The following is a 14359-nucleotide window of genomic DNA, read 5'->3' on the forward strand; positions in this document are numbered from 1 at the left end:
CCACCCACACTTTCCTGACCACTGCACTGGGCTGGCAGCAGAGAGGTGGTCCTTCCAGTGATGGTCCTGCACGGGAGAGTTCTCTCACTGCGTCACCGAGACCAGACCAGCCCCCATTCATGGCTTCAGAGTGACCCACTCTGCACACACAAACAACACCTGGACAGATTGAAGTACTCAGTGCAAAGGCTGCAGATCGCAAAGGCTACACTCAGAATGCTCGCCAGCACACATGTGTTTTGAGCTTTTGGAAAGCCTGGTTATGTTTATGTGCTGATTCAGCAATAATTTGGTCTGTCCTACTTCGAAGAGAGATTGCAAGGGAGATACACATCACCAGCTGTGTTTTTGAGACTTTACTCTTCTGCAACAATGCCTGCACGTGCCTATGAGAAAATGTAACACAGTGACAAGTCCACCTGCAGAGCCAGTGGTCATTTTACACATCACCAAATTCCTAGATAAGATCACTTTATTGGCCATATACAATTTCTTGCATTAGGAATTTGTCTTTTCACATACCCCAGCTTGCTCTCCATGAGACACACAGGCATACAGACAGGGAGAGAGAAGCATGGGGTCGGGGCGCAGGGTCAACCATTTATACGGCACCCCTGGAGCAGTTGGGGTTAAGGGCCTTGCTCAGGGGCCCAACGGAGCAGGATTCCTTTGCTGGCCGCAGGATTTGAACTGGCAACCTTCCAGGCACAGGCGCAGATGCTGAGCCACAGAGCCACCGCTTTGCCAGGGCCAGCAACCTTTTCAGTGAGTCAGAAGTGGCACTGGTTATTTATCAATTTGCTCTGCTCAAAAGACACATAATATATAAATGATATTTTTTCCTTGTGTAATTCTTTTGAAGCTCAAATTAACCTCTGTATAATTTGTTTCTCAATTGTATTACTTTTCAACATTTTTGTGCCACTCCTAACCATACCTCTGGGTCTGTGGGGAGTGCAGTAGTTTTCTCTACTCTAGGCCACTCACTGCATTCAGGGAAAATGTTTGGTATGATACTGAAGCTGCTACAGAGAATCTCATGTGGCTCAACATGTACTGTAAAGGGACTCATTCAGAGTGCAAGTTGAGACCTGTAGTCCAGTCAATGAGGTTCAGAACGTGGGATAGGTCAATCGCCGCATGAGGCCAAGAAGTGCAGCCAGTATTGAGCAGGCTTGAATTAGCCAGAGTGTCATCAGCACAACAGCACCAGGCATCTGTGAGTTTTCTGTGCTGACAGTGAGAGACATATCACTCCTCCAACAGGTGATCACGCTCCATTACAGAACTGTGGATTAAGACATTAAAAGACTCTGACAAGTGGAAAGGCTGGATATACAGTATGCATACAGTACAATGTCCTTATTCCCCTAGTGCAGTAGAAGTAAGCTGAGGCAATTGGCAACTGGTGATCCCAAACAGGGAGCGTGATCAATTAAAAAATAAAGTGGTGTTCTACATTGAGGTGTGGGGGAATGGGGAAAAAAGGCAAACACAACACATCCCAAAAGAACAAGACATACTGAAAGCCAACAAGCATGTTTTCAAATGTAATCAAAAGCTGGACTCTTGAGAAAAACACTGAAACACCTTGAATGGGCCAAACAAGCTTCTGGTCAGAGCCATCTACTCCATGAAAGAGCATCCCTATCAGAGTAGCTCTGACTGCAATCAATCCTCAGCTCCCTTCCCAGCAGTACACAGCGCCCAAGGACAGATATGGGGACGCCAGGAGCTGTGTTGATAGCTTGCCCTCATACTGCATGCCAATAAAACAGTTCAGGCTGGCAGCAAGCTGTCTGAGAAACTCTCTCATGAATGCACATAAATGGAATTGCTCCTGCGCAAGCACTTCTGTCATCAAAACCCTGCCTTCAGTGTTTATCGCCTAAGACCCTAAGGAATACTCTTGTGCTTCAGTGAAGTCAGGCTATTAGCAAAATATGCCTTCAATAAAGGAGAGTGGGGAGTAAAAGGACTTTAAGAGCAAGCAAAATCCTGCTTGGCTTCACGCGCATACTTAGGTTTTTAGAAATAGTGTTTTTTTCAATACTACATGTTACAACAAATTATGGATTTTCAAAAGTCATGAGAACTGGATGAGAACCCAAGTACTTAAATTTGCACACACAAAAGAATTTTCATACAGCAGCAATCCTGATCTCTGATGACCTGCTCATTGAGCACTATTGCTTGGGGAATGCCAGAGGATTCTCCATTCTTTAAGAGCAGATGGAATGACAGCGGAAAATTAGAGCCCTCTCTTAATAAAATGATCAGCTTTCACACAGGGATAATAAACGAGTGTCAGCACCATGCATCAATAAGCACCAGACACAAACACGGCAGTATCTGCTCGTTTGGCCTTGTGCATTTGAATGGGCCTGATGTAGATGCTCATGATATTTATAAGCAGAAATAATATGGAGGCAATGCAGAATAAACAGTTAACTCCTCTGTTTCAGACTGGGGAGCTTAATTAAACGTGACAGGGCAATGCAGAGGCTGACAAACTTACAGGTACAATTCAAACAGCAGAAGAGTGCAGGATGTTACAGCCCACAGATGTGGGCAAGAGCTTACTCTCTGGAAGACCACCTTGGCTGTTCTTATAGCAAAATAATGTACTCCTCCACACTCTGCAGCTACTTTGGTTTAATTGCCTGCGCATTTCATACAGTCTGTTGCTTCCAGTTTCTGTTTTCATTAAAAACAAACAAATAAGGGCAATGTCTTGTATTATAGAACTGCATTGCGCATAAGTACAATGGAAAGGTATTTTTGGGCAGGGTAAACAATCTAACTAAACCAAATGGATTCCCATGTAAAAATCAATATTTAAAAAGCAAATAGGCATTTTTCCTTTTAATTGCAAATCGGATGTAGCATTTTGTCTCTTACAACAATTTCCATCAATTAAATTCCACTCCCAGAATCTCCAGGGCAGTGAACTCCGGGGCAGTGCCACTCAGGTTTGAAATGGAATTTCAGATCCACACTGCTGTCGAGCACACACACAGATCTGCTTTTAAAGGGTGAGCTGTACTTGAAATTGGAAGTGCTTTTTTTCAAAGGATGTTTTTGGATTAATGTAGATTATATGTAGATCCTTGCACAGCATTTTTTTAAACCAGAAGGAGCAAAACAAAAAAATAATTCCTAAGAATGAAAAATAAGGTTGTGTCTTCTATTGTATCTCCACTCTGGCAATGCAAAGCATATCTTAATAGTGAACAACCTTTAAGAGCTAACTGATAGTAATTTAGAGTCAAAGCATCCATTCCTTTTCTTCCGTATGAGCTTCCTTGAGAGCGTGTAGAGACAGCACCAGTGAGTCATACCACACAAAGAAACAGTTCTCATGGGCTGGGCTACCGTACATTACACAACTCCTAACGATCAAAGAGATACAGTGATTGACAAAGGATGGTAGCATAAAGCCTGGACCTCAGCAATCACCCCTAACCACAGCAGGAAAAGTTGGTCTCCTGTTGGCTGAGTGTCAATTCCACAGTAAATGAGAAACTGAAAAATACTTATCCTGCAAGGGAAAATCAGGCCACTGTTTTTGAAAGCATCAGGCTATATCTCTACTTTAAGGATTCAAACCTGAAGAATTATTACTTACCCTAATTGCTTGCAAAACTGTCTTTCATGTTGTTGTTTTGTTTATCCACTCTTATATAACTTTGTATTAACCTGCTATGAAAGTGACATTCACAAGGAAAACTACAAAAAATAAAAAGCACCACCAACCAGCTGTTTAAAACGGCAATCTGTCAGTCCCCTGTACAATTAAGCAGCAAATGACTCTAGGCTATTTTTCCATAGCCAATAAAGCATCTGACATTTTAACTGTCTTACGTTAGTCATCAACAGGAGTGGCAGAAAGCTGCCGAGTGATTAAAGCTACTAGACTATGGAAAACATATGAAGATATAATCTCAGAGTACCAGCCTTTGCAATTCGGGCAACATTAAGTATTTCAAGGGAGTTTCTACTTTGAATGTGAGGGAGAAGTATCCTACAGAGCACACAGATTTCAGAAAGGAAGAGGTGAACATTGAAAGTCTTTTCCAAGTTTTATTTCTCTGCCGGGTTACCTGTTTTCAGAGTGGGTGTGCAGACAGGGAGGTAGCAGGCCTGGTGCAGATCCTGTCTTAAGGCTGGCCTACTTTTAGAGTAGGTTAATGACTAGTCAGAGGCTAATTCAGTAAAGCACAGGGAGACGCCAGGTGATACCTCAAGACAGACAGCAGTGCAATCAAAGAATGTCCACAGCATGTGTTTCTATCTCCTCTCTTTGTGTTAGAAATTAAGAGCAAAAATGAAATTGTAGTCAGCAGCCTTTTTGATACAAAATTTAATTCAAGTTCTATGAAAAAACACAACAACTATTGTAGAAAAAACATTAAAGCTTTACAAATATTAAAAAGTCAAATTTCTTATTTTTTCTTTTTTTTTTAATGTGCAGAAGCTTCAGTTCAGATAGCATCTGTCTTCAGGTTGTACTGCTGAAGATATGTTTTTGCAAGAATGGATCTGACTTTGCTGCCAAAACCGACAACTATTCCCAGGAAAGACAAAGCAGCAAAATGTCAACTAAGTTTGCCAATGGAAGTTCATACAGGAAAAAAAAGGGAAAGAAAGAATTCATTCTGGGCAGGCCAGAGACATGGTCCCAAGGCAACAGGCTAACACTTCAGTAACTGAATTAATTAGGTAAGATAGTGGAAATTGATAAGGGTTCAATCGCTGATGAAAATGAACTCAGATTAATACCACAAACAACAGCTAATGGCATTCTAAAATAAGACAAAATAGCAGAGATCAAGTGGATGGCATTAATTATTGAAAAAACTATTGCTGCAGAAAGAAAGGAATTGCATTTCATTCCAAAAATCAGTAATGTGGGTGTTACTTATACAGTTCAGATTCTCAATGCTGTTTCATAAATTGTTTTCTATGTTGTGTCATACACAGTAATAATGTTTACACTTCCAAGCAAATAATCTCATTAAGAAGGACTGTTACTCCTTCTAAAATTAAATCTTAAGTGCTGTACTTTACATTGCTCCATGGATTAAAAAATAAATAATTACCACCATAACTGATATTATCTATAACTGCCAGGAAGCAATTCTATAAATAACCTGTTCCATGTTCCTTACATCATCTAATTGATCAGGCTCATCCAAGTTACAGCAATTCCACGATATAAAGAAAGACAAATAAATGACAATCGCTGTCAGAGCAGCACTACAATTTCCAATAACCCTGAGTAATAAGAATCAGAAAAGGCCACTGCTGAATCACTTCACCATTACATAATGTCCATTTAAGGCTCCTTGGCAGCTGTGGCAGGAGTGTCTGCACTTAACGTTAGTGAAGCCACTCTGTACTGCACGGTTTTCTCTGAAGGAGCACAGCCTGACCATCCGGGCCCGAACTCCGCAAACCGACCCATCCCCTGGGGCGGTGGGGCTAAATTCTACTGCACGGTAATTCAGAATTAAGATCAGATTTTAATACAGCATTGGTATCTACACAAACGTGTTTCAAAACGTGGACATCTGACGGATAAAAACAACCAAGGAGAGGATGATGTGAGACCCCTGTGGACAGGGTATACTGGAACGCCGAACTCTCGCTTGCTTTGGTTGCAGTGACAGACAGGCGCCCCCCTGCCACTAGGAGTCGGAAAAGGTCTCCTTCTTCCGTGATTCCACCTGATGGGCCTGCTGTCAGCCTGCACAAGAGTGAGGTGTAATTAATCTGCATATGTCTCCTCTGCAAAAAAATGGAAATATGAATACTGCAGACACATGCCTAACAAACATATGAGGCCACTTTCAAAGCGATTTGCTCCAGCCCAATGCTTTATCCACATTTTTCGACCCTATACGACAGCTGGAAACCTTCCGAAACTACCTAAGCAAAAAGCAAAAGCTCGGTTTTATGAGGCAGCAAGGTGACATGGCTAATGTTGCTGCCTCGCAGTGCTTGAGTCCTTGGCTCAATTCTAGACTAAGGCAGCTTGTGTGTAGACTGCATATATTCTACCCTGGAGTTCTCTTCCAGGTGGACTATTTTCCTCCTACCTTCCAAAGACAAGCTGGCATGGTTAACTGGCATGTCTGAACTGGCTCCATGGGCGCACCCTGCAATGGTCATGTGGGGACTGTGTTAGACAAGGCAGATAGGCCCACTGATTCTCCACGTTGTGGCTTGGCACAGCGCGAGCGTGATAGCCTATCACGGGCTTCATACAAGATTCTGATTTTTATCATCTCGACACATTTTTCAGAACTAAAAAATTAAAACAAAAGTAATCCAAGCAAATTGAGAGTCAAGCTTTAGTTTTACAGCTCGGTAATAAATTCAGTCACCTTTCCTCTTGCATGGCAAGCAAGTGTTTATCACTGTCCCTCATTTCTAAAACTATCAAAACTAGTTTTTCCTGTCATCTTCAACCCAACACACATTGGGAACATGTTTCTGCACCTATTGTGACTACATAAGGCATTATCTGCAGTTGTCCAATAAACACTAGCAACCGTGACCTTGTTTCATAGATGCACCAGATAAGATTGTATTCCATACTGTATATTCAGATTGCTTTTGTTTCAATGCTTTCACTCAGACTGACACTTTTAACATAGTATCTTCCGCTGTGCTCATTTAAACAACAATCATTCCATTAGGATGGTGTAATGCACTCAGCCTGTCTGTAAGGCATAACGTTACGCTGTAACTATTTGTACCTTGGCTCAGGTCAGAGACCACACTATATGATTTATGGAATAGGCCCTAAATTTAATATGATGTCACCATTCCAATCAGAAGCTTTAAAATCAAACTTATCTGCATTAGTTGGGCATGAGCTTTTACATTACTTTGGGCAGTACTCAAGTGTTGTGAGCTAACACACAACCCTAAACAAGGCAGCACTCCCATTCTTCATTGTGTGCATTAGTTCAGTAGGCACTTTACTCAACCTATATTTTACTAATTGGTACTGTATGTCCATCCTATGTACAAAAGCAGATTCATATTTCATTTTTTCTCCGTATCATTATCAGTGTGTAAACATGCGTATAAAAGCGTGGTTTAGAGGCTGCTGCAGTAAATAACGTACTGTACTCCAAGGCCATCACATCTTATCTTGAAACGAACATTTCTGATACAGATTGGACACACTGATAACAAACGTTTAGTCGAAATGTTTAGTTCAGTGGAAATCTATCAAATCAAAACAATTATCCTCTTTGGATTAACTGTGATTTGGGGAGCAAATGCTAGAATGAATGAAATATTGAAAGGGATCTAAAACTTTTTTTTTTTTAGTATTCACCAGAACGACATGAATTCATCATCAGTCTTGCGGGGTGTTTGTGTACTTGGGAAACTTTGGGTTCTCCAGATCACGGTTGTATTAAGGTTCGGATGTGTTTCGGGACGTGTATGAGAGGCTACCCCAGCTGTGTACTGTACTGTATATCCATTTGGGTCTTTTCTATTGCCAAGGTCGTTACCCATTACGCAACTGTGAAAAGGGCCATTAGTTTGAAGGGGGCGGTCTGACAGTCAATTTGGCAGTTTTACGATCAGCATCAATACTTGGGTCTCTTGCTGTGAGATCAGAAGTATAATACCGCATGACTGCGTGGTGTCTGTTCTTACATAAGACGCCACAATTGCTGTGCGCTCAGACCAGTACGGTGATGTTCAAATTACATACTTCGGAGGACAGAATATTTATAATAAGCCTTCCAGCCAGTCGGGTGCAACGAAATTAGTGGCAAATATGTCGTTTAAAGAGAATAACAACGTTTCCAGGAAAGTGCCCTGAAAGACAAAATACTTTTGTGGATGAAAGGTGGGGCGCATTCCTGACAGTCAACTATTATTCTCAAACTGAGTGTTATGAGCAAATATAAAGTTAACAAAGACGAGCACGTCTTACAGTTGGTGGTGCCATGGCCATACACAGCAGGTTGATCACACGATTTACAGAACTACCCTGAGTTTCAGGTAGGAATTGAAGAGAAAAATACATGTAAATACAATGGTGTACGCTAAACAGTGAAGGAAGAATGTATCTCCAATCAAAAGCACTGAAACTTCGATAAAACATACCCAGTCCTCGAAGTGCCGGCTGCCGTTTTGCAGCAGGTCCTCAAACTGGATAATGCAGTTAGCCACAAAATCATCGTATCCAATAGGTGCATCGTGAAAGACGGCCAACTCGATTTTCCTGCCGTCTCGGACCTCGGTGACGAACTCGTCATTCCAGGCTGGGCTGTTGGTCTTCTGCTTGGTGGACGTCTGTCCCACTCGCGAATCGTCCACGTTCAAGGCTATATAGGTATCCAGAAGGAATGTCTGGGTCCTCGGTCCGACAGCGTGCCTCAGTGACCATGGAGTAGGCTTAAGGTCCAGAGCCTCACAGATCTTAATCTTCAATAACCCATTAAAAACCACCATGATGATGATGGTTTCACTATTCGATTGGAATTGGTTAGTTATTTTAAAGGATGCGTAATTCTTGCCAATTCAATGGGTGATAAATAATTAAATATATTTTAGTATCAGTTGCCTTCGCTGGAGAAGAAACAAATGAATGCAGTTTTTTTCCCTTTTGCTCGTGCGACACCCAGTGAATATGTATGAATCTTGCCTTGCATATAACGGAAAAACAGCAGTCCCGTTTCACTCTATCACACATACAAATCGGATGCAAAGCAGTGCTCCCAAAAACGGTCCTGTCGGGTCCTGTGTAAATTGTCTTGTTTTTTTCAACCGTTTTGGTTTCGCGTTGAAAACAAACATTTGGTAGCTGGGGGAAAAAAAGGGATTTCCTTCCTTCAGAACAGCGTGCTTTTGCTGTGGATCCTCCTGTGTTAAACACACAAACACAACAGAAAAAGAAATACTACCATGGAGCAAAACACCCAATCTCTTCTTTCACAGCCCTTGAGAAAAATAAACCAAAGCAGGAGCTCTTCAGCATCGCTTGGGGTCTAAAGTATTCGTTTTCCTCTTATCAGAGGGAGAGGAAAGGGATCCAGTTTGCTCACGGCACATTGGGACGTCTTTCTTGACCTCTGGCTGTGGATACCCTTTAAAAATTCATAGTAGCAGCCCCTGGTTTGTGGTTTTTCGGGTCTGTGTGCTTCTGCAGCTCTCAGGCTGCTCTCTTGCTGTTGCTGCTGTCGGTTTCCTGCAACCCACAGTACCTCCTTTTTTTTTCTATAACGCTAATGCAGGAAATGCGCAAAACACGTCAGTTTCTCAGAGCCGCGCCGAGCCTCTTCTGTACCAGATGGGGGAGTGCAGGCAAGCTGGAGCACAAGGGGACTGTCAAGCAGTCTGCGCTTCGCGACGGGGTCGGGATGGGATCCGGGATGTGAACGCGATTGAACAGGCTTTCATCCCCCACGAGCGGGGGAGTGGCGAGGCTGCGTTGCGTTGTGGAGCAGTGAGCGCTGAAAGCTTAACGCGTCTCACTCTGTCGGGATGGTGAGACGGCCGTGGGCTCTTGTAAACTCGAGAGGAATCGGGCACCTCTCTTGCTCCAAAATGCAATTGCGGATTTGTTGTTTGTTTTTGTTTTTTTTTGCGGTTACGGCACCAACAGCTACACAGACACGCTGCAAAACAACCCTTAAAGATTGCTAGCATCATTGTTAAAAGTAATATGCTATTGCAATCCACTTTTTGCGCTAGTGAAGTTTCCGGGCAAGAATAAGCATAGCTTCCTGTTCTTTTTTACAGAAATAACTGCTTAGAAAAAAAATAGAGATACGACGCCCAGTAAAGACACACGAGAAATATATTTTTTTAAAATTTCTTTTAATGACCTTTTCTTTGTAAACCCCCTTTCGGACATAACTGTGATGAAGAATACAGAATATACCGTACATTTTGAAAGAAATAAATCCAATCTGAATATTACGAGCAATTTAACTTGCGTATTATTAAATTGAACGAATCAGGAGTCCTTTCAAGTGCTCGGTTTGTTGTGTTTATTTATGATAGAATCCAGTTAGATTTTTTTTAAATAGTGTGTTTTACTATTGCAAAACTATTGGTTTACAGGTGGTACCTTAATACTGGATCATTTTTCGGGAGCGATAATCTTGCTCCTTAGCTGACATAACTCTTTTTCTAATGAATTAATATAATGAATCAAATTAAAAGAGGCAATGTATACGTTTCACATCTTTTTGCGTAAGAAATCCAAAATGTATCACCGTTTCCAGTACAGTATTTATTCTGGGGATCTAAATTGAGTTCTGGCGCCATCCTGTGTAGGTAGTCTGTCTTGTTAAAGAATAACTTGCGGTGTTCACAGACGGAGCAAGTGGAAATTTTCCCTTCGCGTAGTACCTGGTTGCATCAATAATATTTTATTTTCTTGTGCAAATGTTACCATGTATGTTCCTGCGTTTATTCTATAAAAGCAATATTTGTTTTAATAACAAACAGCAAATAGGTGTAATATGTGGTTATGTTCTATATATTTATTTAAGTTGTGTTTTTAAAACTTGTTTTACCCTGCGCGTAGTACCTGGGTGCATCAATCATATTTTATTTTCTTGTCCAAAAGTTACCATGTATGTTCTTGCGTTTATTCTATAAAAGCAATATTTGTTTTAAGAACAAACAGCAAATAGGTGTAACGTGGTTATGTTCTACATATTTAAGTTGTGTTTTTAAAACTTGTTTTACCAAAATATTTGTACTTTTTAGATTAATCTGTTATGGTGAATTATTTTATATTATTTCATTTCTGTGATGGCACCGTTATTTCTTACGGCCCACAGCTTCTTTTCCGTTATGAAAACATTTTAATCACCTTACCATCTCATCACTCATCATTTTCTGACGCCTCTACCTTCTGTGCTAATACCTGTACAGTATTTGTACAAAACATACATTAAATCCACGACCTAATATTACCATGTAATTCACATCTTTCAAGTTTTTAATGTCCATTAAATTGTTGTATTTAGATATTAAATACTGGAGCATTTGTAATGCCACCAAAATCTAACGTATTCTGTTTCACTTTCATTATTGATTTACAGTATAATATGATTAAATAAGTAGGTTTTAGCGGCAGGAGAAGTGAGTTTGAATCAAATCTTGTTTGATTAGACTAGTCTACGTATAGTTGGAAATCACTGTAAGTCTGCTAAAGCATCCGTTCAGAAGCGTAAAAAGTTTAACTAAGCTTAGTACAGCGCCCCTTTCATGTTAAAAAAACAATACATGCATGGATGGGAGATGATGTGAAAACTAAATTGCCAATCTAATCGTTTCTAATTGAAATTCAAGTTGCTGCTGTCATAATCATGGATTACCAAAATCAACGATCCTTTTCTTCGCAGCCGAAACGGATTGATTTGCCCCAAGTGTCCTGATCCAAATGATTTTTAAACACTCTTTTACAGTTTTACAGTTTCATTTTATACACCGTTTCTTTGTCACTCTTTGTGATGTTTCTTTTTCATGACTTTTTCTGCGGCAAAGGAAACTGCTTCTGGCCCTTTAAACGGAGAAGGGTCTCCCTTGGAGCGAACCATTCGAAAAACTGAGTTTCGGTTGATCTCTTTGGGAAAATCGTTTTTCTTCCGTCAACGGTGTCCGGAATTGTTCGTTAAAATGTGTCAAAATGCTTAAATACATTTAAAAAATACAAAGACAAATGTTTCACGGCACAGAGACATCGTGGTAAGATAGGTGAAGTTTAAGCTGAATACAGTTGGAAGAAACCCTTTCCTCTGTTTGCGGAAGGGGATGGCTGTCTGGCTCGGGTTTGAATGGTTTTCCGCGTGTAGATCGCTCTGTGTACTCTACCTAAACGGCGCATTGCTGGATTACAGTAAAAGTGAGTAAAATAGTATGCCCCTGGTATGGTTTTAATTAAGTTAACAGCCTGTTTATTCCACAAATGCCGATTATTTTGCACTGGAAAAGAAATCTGTCATGTCTATTAACTTTCCCCCCTCCCGTGAACGCCTTGAATTCGGACGCTGGATGTGCTCCGCTGCATTATCAACCCGCTGTCAGAAAACGTTTGGACGCTGTTGTGTTGCACGTTATAAATCTCAAGACTGGCGGGGTTAAGCGTACCGTTATTATTCCAGTACACAGCCCCGTATGCCACGTAGCCGGCTGGATTTATGTTTGCCCCTGACTTGAGGATGCTTATTTTGTTTATTTGAATGGGTAACCTCGCGTTCTTTCTTTAAACCCTCGGGGGCTATTACGCAGAGAGCTTTGAAGTGGTAAAAGCTGATCGGTCAATGAGTGCTTCATTGCAGCCTTCATGGTCTCAACGACTAGTGAAATGCACGTAGACGTGCTTTAAAACAAAGCCCGTAATGTAAACGACTAGAAGATAGCACAAACATTGCAGTCACTGCTGGGAGGATATTCGTCACAGCAGCATTGTACTGTAGAGTAGTAGTTATGACTCCGAACCTGGGTTCAGACCCAGTAAAGGGCACTGTAGTTGCATCTTTGAGAAAAGTATTTTGCCCAGATTGCTCCATTTAAAGGCCCTGTCTTAAAAAACGTTTAGTCCCGTTTTACGGGTCATTGTAAAATAGGCTTTGGTTTCAGTTCATTTATATGGCTAAATGCAAGTTTCTTTGCTACGCATGTTTATGGTAACCAGATGTTTAATGTATTGCTTATGCATCGATATTTGTTACAGCTCTTTAAATCTCTGTGTTCAAAGAATTGCGTATATAACTGCTCCAGGAATAAGGGGGCTTTACTACTTAAGCCATTTGTTACAATGCAGTTCAGATTGAAAGATCATGGCCATCAGGGGTAGTGGGGAGCTATCGGTTTGGAGATATCTCTGATCCTCACAGCTCTGACATGTTCCCTGTAACCGTCTGTCTTCTTCCCCTCTCGCCAATATAAATGTCTGGGCACTTTCTAAATGAGATGCAGTATAAAAAGTTGCTGGAAATACATGATGTCCTTTGGCGTGACACAACACCGTCCGAAGTAGCGTTGGCTGTGTGTTGTATTGGACATACAGTACTGTGTATTTACAGGTGATGCAGCGGGTCCGCTTGCTCTGGGCGGTTAAGAGAGCTGTGAACAAGAATGCTGAGCAGCGTAGGTGGCAATATGAGATGATGGAGCGATCAGGGAAGAGGGTGCAAGGGATATCTTTTAAAATGGGGAAGTTGTCACTGGTGGTCCTTGGAATTGAAAGGGTGTTAGAATGATAAGGAAACACCAACAGCATACAGTTGTGAGTCTGGGAATTCCTGTTGGCATAACCTTGTTCAGTGAAACCAAATTATGCCAAAACTCCACTTTGATGCTTTGGATGATAGTTGAAACCTTTACATTGTGGTTACGTTGTCATTTCTGTTAGCAACACAGTTTTCCAGTTTATGTGGTCTAGCCTACAGTCATGGCTCTGTGGGTGCCATGCTAGCAAGATAAGGCAATATAATTTGTGAAATGTTGCAAGGGGATCTGAACTTAAGTTGTCACTCGCTTGAGTCCTGCCTACCTTTTCATTTGAATCCCAGTCACTTCTTTGGTGCGCAGACTGATATGGAACAAATTCTTTTTGCATTTCATATGTACTAAACAGAATCATGAACACTCTAATCTGAATGATCCTCCTTAAATGAACTATGTACTGTATGAAAGTCTACTAAAAAAATAATTGATCTGTGCTTCTGGTTTACAGATGATGAGAAGAACTCGAGTGCAGGTTTGCAAAAAGCAAGGAGAAGATGATTTGGATGTGGGGGCTGATAACCTGTGAGTAAATATCATTGTTTTACAATGTGATTTTTCTAGCATTGAACTAGTTTATATCGATCTTAAGTCTCATCATAGTTTCAGGCTGGCGACGACATGCATGTGGTATGTGTGGATTAGTGAGTTTGAATTCAGTGTTGCAAAGCTTCTGCCATAAATTTCTGACTCACACAGTAAGTGCGTATACCTCCTAAAAAAGCATCTGAACAATTGAGATAATATCATACTCTCTAATACCTAGAAATACACTCTGCTTCCAGAACTGTTTGAGCTCCAGGCTAAGCTCCTTAAGTTTAATTTTTGTCATCATATCAGTGGTTAAAATGTTTTTATATAATAATAAAAAAATAGTATAACAAGAATAAATAATAACTACAATAATAGTATTTTGTAAGAGCAATTTTTTATTAACTGTAAACTTTATTTTGATTTTATCAACGTTATAAATACATTTATGCAAATGTTTCTTATTTACTGTTGTCTTTTTTAGTGCAGGCATTATACTAGGAAAAAAAACTGTAATATACTGGTAGCATTAATACCTATGCCTGGA

At 40.8% G+C, this 14359-nt stretch overlaps 2 protein-coding genes across 5 annotated transcripts in view; one reads left to right on the plus strand and one right to left on the minus strand.

The window, feature by feature from the left end:
• The window catches only part of LOC148646280 (protein kinase C epsilon type), a 130204-nt gene extending 120933 nt beyond the window's left edge, over nt 1–9271 (minus strand). The window contains exon 1 of the mRNA XM_088610212.1: nt 8140–9271. Within this exon, the coding sequence (XP_088466338.1) occupies nt 8140–8487 (348 nt within the window). The 5' untranslated portion in view covers nt 8488–9271. The remainder of the gene's footprint in view (nt 1–8139) is intronic.
• Nucleotides 7861–14359, plus strand: part of srbd1 (S1 RNA binding domain 1) — an 86206-nt gene continuing 79707 nt past the window's right edge. The window contains exons 1-2 of one of the 4 annotated variants that reach the window (XM_088610211.1): nt 7861–7879; nt 13733–13806. In XM_088610211.1, coding sequence (XP_088466337.1) covers nt 13733–13806 — 74 coding nt within the window. In that variant the 5' untranslated portion in view covers nt 7861–7879. Of the gene's footprint in view, nt 7880–8014; nt 8035–9376; nt 9523–11120; nt 11897–13732; nt 13807–14359 lie in introns of those variants that run through there. The other 3 variants (XM_088610210.1, XM_088610207.1, XM_088610209.1) reach the window with 3 other exon arrangements.

The sequence above is a fragment of the Lepisosteus platostomus genome, chromosome 17 (genome assembly GCF_059453375.1).
Source record: "Lepisosteus platostomus isolate fLepPlt1 chromosome 17, fLepPlt1.hap1, whole genome shotgun sequence".
Taxonomy (NCBI): domain Eukaryota; kingdom Metazoa; phylum Chordata; class Actinopteri; order Semionotiformes; family Lepisosteidae; genus Lepisosteus; species Lepisosteus platostomus.